The sequence below is a fragment of the Crocodylus porosus genome, unplaced genomic scaffold (genome assembly GCF_001723895.1).
Source record: "Crocodylus porosus isolate Cpor-Errol unplaced genomic scaffold, CroPor_comp1, whole genome shotgun sequence".
NCBI classification, from domain to species: Eukaryota; Metazoa; Chordata; order Crocodylia; family Crocodylidae; genus Crocodylus; species Crocodylus porosus.
The window spans coordinates 41,581,925-41,589,506 of record NW_017728911.1 but is presented as its reverse complement, the minus strand read 5'-3'; the positions used below and the strand labels follow the sequence as shown (position 1 = coordinate 41,589,506).

The 7,582-nt window shown below is 56.9% G+C and overlaps 1 protein-coding gene across 2 annotated transcripts in view; it reads left to right on the top strand.

Annotated features, from left to right (window-relative positions):
• RASGRF1 (Ras protein specific guanine nucleotide releasing factor 1) overlaps nucleotides 1-7,582 on the top strand; it is a 69,776-nt gene that overhangs the window by 31,273 nt on the left and 30,921 nt on the right. For both annotated transcript variants that reach the window (XM_019533927.1, XM_019533928.1), the window contains 4 exons: nucleotides 4,359-4,438; nucleotides 5,223-5,416; nucleotides 6,323-6,432; nucleotides 7,154-7,272. In XM_019533927.1, coding sequence (XP_019389472.1) covers nucleotides 4,359-4,438; nucleotides 5,223-5,416; nucleotides 6,323-6,432; nucleotides 7,154-7,272 — 503 coding nt within the window. The remainder of the gene's footprint in view (nucleotides 1-4,358; nucleotides 4,439-5,222; nucleotides 5,417-6,322; nucleotides 6,433-7,153; nucleotides 7,273-7,582) is intronic.

Here is a 7,582-nt window from a genome sequence, read left to right as displayed (position 1 = left end):
ATGGGTCCCAGGACAGAGCCTTGAGGGACCCCACTGGCCACAGGGCACCACGATGTGTGACTGCCATCAATTACTACCCTCTGGGTCGGACCACGGAGCCAATTCCCCAGCCAGCGGATCGTGGTGGAGCCAAGGCCACAACTGGACAGTTTCGCCAAGAGGTGATCGTGGGATACCAGATTGAATCATCCCAGTTCCCTCAGCCTCTCCTCGCCAGTCCTGTCCCCCAGCCCCACAACCATTTTTGTTGCCCTCTGCTGGACTCCCTCCAACTTGTCCACATCCTTTCTGTAGTGGGGGACCCACAGCTGGACACCGGACTCCAGATGTGGCCTCCCCAGTGCTGAATAGAGGGGAGGAATCACTTCCCTTGGTCTGCTGGCAATGCTTCTACCCAGAGTATGGACAAGAGAGTGGAGCTGCTGCCTCCATGACTCCAGCTGAGGACACAAAGCCTGGGGCAGCTGAAGCAGTGCCCAGCATGTCACCCCAGGCGGCCAGGCACGAGAGCTGTGGGTAGGAGTGATGCTTCTCCAAGCTGGACCCCTCCGACAGGACACCCCAGGGTGCATTGCTCCCCCAGGCTGCTGGAGTGCAGGAAGGCACTGTTTCCAGTCCCATCCCGTGGGGGTTCCCGGTGGACTCCCATCGCCTATCTGTCCGTGGGAGTAGCATCAAGTAGCATTGTCCAGATGTGCTCAGTGTGGCCTCAACTCTCTGCTCCTGTGTCAGGCTCCCATGGGATGCTCGCCTAGCACTGCTGGACCCCAGCATGACATGGGTCTGTCACTGCCTCTGAAGCGCCTCACCGCTCCGCTGATGCTGGCAGGGTGCCGAGGGGCACGTCGTACCCTCCCCAGCCCTGAAAGCACTGAGCATGGTGTTCTCTGTGGGACATGCCTCCTAATATGTTGGAAACCAGTAAAACATAGCCTATTTCTGCTGCTGTGGTCCAGGAAGACTGGAAGGGCAGAGATGGGGCCCCAACTGCAGAAGACCAGCCTGGACCTCCAGACCTGCTTGGACCCTGGTGCATGGGTTTGGGCCCATTATTGATGCAGGCAGCAGTGGCAGCTTGGTCCTCAACCTCTGAATGTCTCAGATGCTGAGACACGTCACACCTCAAGCTTTGCTTTGGGCCATCTTCCCTCCGGATATCCTCTGCGCTAGACAAGGTGTGGCAGGTGAGGGACCAAGGGAGGGCTTCAGTTGAGCTTGTGGCCACAAGCCTGCTATGCCAAAGAAACACTGAAATGGAGGGCGAAGAAAAGAGGGTGTGTTTTGGGGTCTCCTCAAAGGAGCTGTAACACATGCTTAGTCTTGGCTTCTGTTGTTGTGCACCCGCTGTGGTGTGTGCAGCGGGTTGTGTGCATGGAGGGAGCACACGGCACTGCTTCCCCCATGTGAAGGGAGGACTTGAGCTGGTGAGGCCTGATATCCACAGGCGCTGCCATGCAGACTGACATCCACTGGCCTCTGGTATGTTCCTACCAGTCTCGGTTCTTTTACCAGCTTCAAAACCAGCAGCAAGCATAGAGGAGTGGGAAGTCATTGCCCCTAGGCCATGCCTAGCCCAAATCTGAAGGACCTGCCACACATGCAGATTAAACCTGGATAGAAACCAGCTATCAAGTTGTTGCACATTTTCAAGCACTAACTGCACATGTGTGTCTACATGTACTTTTATGTGCGCCTAAACTTAATTCACATTTGTCTAATGAGTATTAAGGCAATTTAGATGCACATCTACACATGCACACACTAAGGCGCATTAACATGGTGTGCAGACTGACTTGGGGCTAAAGTTAGTTAGAGACTAAAGTTGGTTAGGAACAAAAGCTTGGAACTAAAGTTAGGAACATCGAATGAAAGTTAGTTAGGAACAAGAGCTTGGGACTCAAGTTATTCTCAAGTTGGTTGACATACACTGAGTTAATGTGCTTTCATGCATCTACTCATGCATTAAGGCGTTTTAGCTATGTGCACCTAAATTCGATACATGCTTTTGCAGATAACAAATTTAGGCATGTATAGTTTAAAATAGCCATTTTTAAGGCACTTTAAGGGTGCACATGTGTTTCATAGTTTCATAGTAGCTAGGGTCAGAAGGGACCTGATGAGATCATCTAGCCTGACCCCCTGCCACAGGCAGGAATGAATGATGGGTTAACAAGACCCCAGACAGGTGATCATCCAACCGCCCAAGGTAGGGGCGGGGACCACTTCCCTGGGAAGTTGATTCCAGATTATGGCCACCCTAACTGTAAAATATTGCCTCCTGGTGCCTTTAATGCACCTTAAAAATGAATAATGTGCCTTAAATTGGCATGTGTAGATGCATCCACTCTGTAACTGATTGGCTTTTTGTAGCTGGATGGCCATTTTTATGGCTCTGTCATTACTTTGTACACATGGCCAATCTTATTTTGCACATCTAAATATATTGCATGCTTAACCAGCTAGTTGTATAATATATGTAAAGTGTGGCAGGGGCCTGAATTCTGTGTAAGGGCTTTGCTGAACCCTTGGTCCATCTGATCCAGCTGGCTCCTGCTTGGCCCATGTGGCCCAGAAAATGGGTAGGAAGATACCCTGAGAGAAGCCCCCATGCATCCTGCCTAGCCCCGGGGTGGGGGGCTCAGGTGGATGGAAACTGTGTGCAATACCAGGGGTGACTGAAATAATCAGAGATGTCCCAAGCATGCTGGGAACAATAGGTCAGAGCAGGCAGCAGCTGGGCCTGGCATGGGGGTGGTGACCAGTCATTTATCAGCAGCTGCAAATTAAATGGACACTGTACCTCGTTGTCAAGAAAGGAGATGAACGACGTGGCCTGGCAGGAGACATCAATCTCCTGGGCGAGGCGGAGGAGGAAGCCAGTGCAATGCCACCAGCATCCTGCCGGCAGCCAGGGGATGAGGAGTGTCCAGGCTTGGGAGTCCAGCTCTGGCCTTGCTGGCCACAGGATGGAGGCTCCTTGGATCTGCCTGGTCTGACCTCACTCTGCAGGTGTCGGGGACAGCAGGAGGTGGGGAGACACTTGCTCCACTGCTTACAGCCAAGCTGGGGCCCCCGTGCCATCAGCTGCAGGGACGTACAGACCTCACCAAGTCCAGTGCCGCAGGTGGCAAGGTACCAGTGAAGCTAATGCTGGATCTCATGGCCAGGCACCAAGGCCTGGGTTAGTCAAGGACAGTTGGGTCTGCCTTGCCAAGGACCACTCAGAACCAGCTGCTGTGGGATTATCCCGGGGCAGCAATGGGGAGAAATGAGGGGTTTGCAGAGCTGGGCAGGGACAGAAGGCATCTGGGATGCCGAGCTGCCCTCTGGCCCCTGTTCCACCAGACCTGAGGCTGGGAGCAGCAACAAGGTGCTCCAGAAATGGGTCCTTTCCAAGAGAGTTCCTCTGGACCCCTGCCCATTGCAAAGGGAGGTGCATACCCTGCAAGTCTTGCCATTGGCGCTGCATGCTGGGTTTCTGCATGGGGGGGGCAGAGGAGAGTCCCTGGCGGGGTTCCCTGCCTGTACCCTCCACCAAGCCCTGCTGCACCAGTCTGAGCTGGGACATGATGGGGGCACCGGGAGGAGTGTTGCCTGGAACCACTGCTCCACATACCCGCATGGGAGGACTAGCGCCCCAGGGCACCAGCTTCTCCCTACTGCGGTAGTAGCTCTGTGTCGTCCTGGCCCTAAGCCTGGTGGGGAGAGGCAGGTCCCGGAGCAGCTGCACTGGCCCCACCGGCTGCCAAATTCACCTGTCTGGCACCAGATCTCTGAACGTGGTGACTGCGATAAACCACTAGTGGCTGAAGTGGGGTGCGACAGGTCGTGAAAGATTTCCTAAAGCTGTGGGATGTCCTCTTTTCCTTCCCCCTGTCAGGAAACCCCCTTGTGTTGCCTATTGTTGGCGAGTGGGGAGGTTTGTTTGCATGGGGAGATGGATTTCTCTGGGTTTCTGGGTGGGGGCTTAAGCCAAAATAAACCCCTGAGATGGAGCTCATTACTGCCTCATTAGGTCCCGTGCCAGCCAGAGGGTGGCAGTGGGTATGAGCAGGGTGGCATCTTCAACCCTGTCTTCCTAGAAGCGCAGGGCCTGCAAGGGCTTGTAGGGGTGCCCTGCTCCTTCCTGTGCCAAAGAGGATGCCTCGGTAGTGCTCGGTCTTGCTCCTCAGATAGTGATCCTGGCAGCCCATCTGTCTCGCTGGCCGGTGGCTTGAGCTGCTTTGTCCCATGAGCTTGTCCCCTGGCCGTGCCCAGAGGTGTTCCCTTCCACTCCCCTCCCTGCGTGCCAGCTGCACTCTCCCCAGTGCAATGAGCAGGGCATGACGCAGCCTCTTGACTCTGGGTTTCTTTCCCAGTGAAACCATCATGTTCCTGCACCAGATCTTCTACCAAGGCCTGAAAGCGAGGATCTCCAGCTGGCCGACACTCGTGCTGGGTGAGTCCCTGTGTGACCTTATTGCATTTATCCCCTGCTCTCTTGCTGAGGCCCTTCCTCCCAAGACCGTCAATGGTTGTTCTCTCCAGCCGTGTAGATGCCAGGCACCTCTCTGTGGCACATTGCTGCTGGCTGCCGTGCAAGGCGCCAGCCTGTTTTGTTCCCAAAGGCAGGAGATCCTCAGGAGAACAGGGAATGAAGTGGTTCTGCGCTCTGATGGCCGGGCTCGGGGTTTTGCAAGGCAGCTACATGAAGGGGCGAGCTCCCTGGAGCTGCTCTTTTGTCTACAGAAAAGCCTTTGGCTACTAAAGAGCATTGACTGGCTCCTGGCCTTTTTGCATATGCTGCCCTGGTGCATGCCGCAGCTGCGTGGTGAGGGAGAGTTCTGCTTTCTCTTAAACAAGAAAGGAAAGCAAAGGCCCTTTGCTTCTCCCTGCTGCTTGTTTCCTCCTGCCCCAGGCTTGTGGAAACAGCAGAATCCTGCTCTCGGTTTGGTGCCAGCGGGGAGCTCTCTGGTGCCTCATGGGGTCTCAGCCGGCTCTGGGGACTGGGACCGTGCCATGGACTGCAAGAATGGGGCTGACAGAGCCTGAGTACTCAGCTCTTTGCAAATGCCTGCAGAGTGCTCAGGTTGACCTGGCAGAGATGTGCCTGGTTAGGCAGAGCCCTGGTTATCCAACCCCAAACCACCCAGGGTTGAAGCCAGCACAGGTCTCAGGGCCAGCCTGGCCAGGAGTAGAAAAGTGGTGCATGACACTGCCCTGATGGCCTGTCCCCACCACAGCCGACCTGTTTGACATCCTGCTGCCCATGCTGAACATCTACCAGGAGTTTGTGCGCAACCACCAGTACAGCCTGCAGATCCTGGCACACTGCAAGCAGAACCGCGACTTCGACAAGCTGCTCAAGCACTACGAGGCCAAGCCCGACTGCGAGGAGCGCACGCTCGAGACCTTCCTCACTTACCCCATGTTCCAGGTGTGTGGCACTCGCCTTGCACCTCTGCAGAGCCCGGCAGGGCCTGTCTTCTCCTGCGCGAGCACCCAGTGCCCTCAGCTCCCCGAGACACCGGGGCTGGAAGCTTCCACCCAGCCGCCAGCCAGTGGGGAGAGCCCCATGCTACCCCATGCCAGGGTCCTGCTGCCTTCTCCCTGTAGGGCCCAGATGGGCTGTTGGGGGTCCTAAGGCCTCATCCAGACCTCCAGAGCTGTGGCTCTCCCAGGAGAATCCCCAAGTGTACAGATGTTCAGGCTTTTTTTTCTCCTGAAATAAAAATGGCTGCTCCAGGAGAAAAATAACCTGAGTTAAATCACTCCCAGAAGAATTTCTTATGGGAGAATGACATGGCAAGGGGAGCTCAGCTGGCACGGCCCTGGGCAAGTGGAGCCTGAGACAAGGCAGCAAAGTCCCTTTAGCTGCAAAAGCACTGAAGCCCTGGACCAGGGTTTGGCAGGGGCATGTCACCTCCCTCAGTGGGTGGTGGGGAAGACCCCAGCTGGGAGCCTTGTGCCTCCTATCAGAGGCCAGAAGAGGACAAGGAGCCTCCAAGCCAGCACCTGAGTCAGGGCCAAGGGCAGGTGTCGTTCACCAGTTAAGCACTGGTACTTTGTCCTTTGTGCCAGGGACTGGGGGCCTGGCCCAGCTGTGATTGCTCTTGGCTAGGGGGGCAGTACCAGGCGGTGCATGGTGCAGGACTCTGGGGTGCATCTGGGGCAGAGGCAGCTCTGTGGGGCCTGCTGCAGGCTGGAGGGTTTAGCACGGGCAGCTCCAAGGAGCTGTGCAAAGGGCCTGGAGCTGCTGGTGTCTTGCTGACCCAGCCCGGGGTACCTTGGAGCCCCTCCTGCCCATGCCTCTCATCTCCCTCATGCCTTGGTTTCTGCTCAGATCCCCAGGTACATCCTGACGCTGCACGAGCTGCTGGCACACACGCCTCACGAGCACGTGGAGAGGAACAGCCTGGACTATGCCAAGTCCAAGCTGGAAGAGCTTTCCAGGTCAGAACAGCTGACGTGCAGGTCTCTTCCTCAGAGGAAGGGGTTGGGAGTCCTCCAGCGCTGGGCAGGTCTTGCTCTGCTGATGGCCAGAGAGCACGGAAAGCCTGTGCGCCGTGGTGGGACAGTGCAGACGCGTTGCGGTGCAATACCAGGAAAGCTAAGGAGCGTCAGAGCAGGTGATGTCCAGAGCGGCACCGGCCTCTGGCCCTCGAGGCAATGGCTGCAATCTGCATGCGGGTTGCATCGCCGCTGGCCGTCTAACTGTGGCTCTGGTGGGGGAACGGTGCTGCCGGGTGCCCTCTGTCCTGGAGCGCTGTCTGTGCTACCCAGGGTGCAGGGGAGGGAGGAGGGGGTCCAAGACCTTGGGCTCACACTACCCTCTGCACACCCTGGCTTGCTCTAGGCTGGGAAAGTCTTCTCCTCTGCAGACTCGATCAGCCCAGTTCCCCCAGCCTCTCCTCACCAGTCCTGTCCCCCAGCCCCTGGATCCTGCCCTGGAGGATGTGATCTTAGATTGGTCACCGCGGAGCAAGCCCAAGCCAAGTGTCGTGTGCTCCAGGGCGTGTGTCAGGCTGTGGGGTGGGCTGCTATCCCTTGGCTTTCTTTCATCGTAACTGTACCGCTTGCAGCTGCCGGAGACATGAAAAGCAACCCTGCTGCAGTCTCAGGCAGGGCCGTGGAAGTCGCCTCCAGTCTCCCATGCTCTCTTCCCCTGCTCTAGGATCATGCATGACGAGGTGAGCGAGACAGAAAACATCCGGAAGAACCTGGCGATCGAGAGGATGATTATCGAAGGGTGCGAGATTCTCCTGGACACCAGCCAGACCTTTGTCAGGCAAGGTACGGCCTCCAGACCTCGTTCCCCTCAATCTCCTCCCGTGCACATTGGGCAGGCCCCTGCCTTTCCCAGACCCGGTAGGTGGGCTCTGGGCTCCCAGGAGTCCCCCCCCGGGCACCCCCTCTCCATCCCCTGCTGCTTCTCCCCACCACCCCTGCTCTGTGCAAGCAGCAGCTGTCTGCGGTTTGCAGTGGGACCCAGGGCATCCTAACAAGACTCCCTCGGCTGCATCCCTGCCCAAGCAAAGGAGGGAGGTGGGAGAAACCTGCACCAAGCAGCAGTGACTGGGAGCGGGGGCAGATGGAGAGAGTC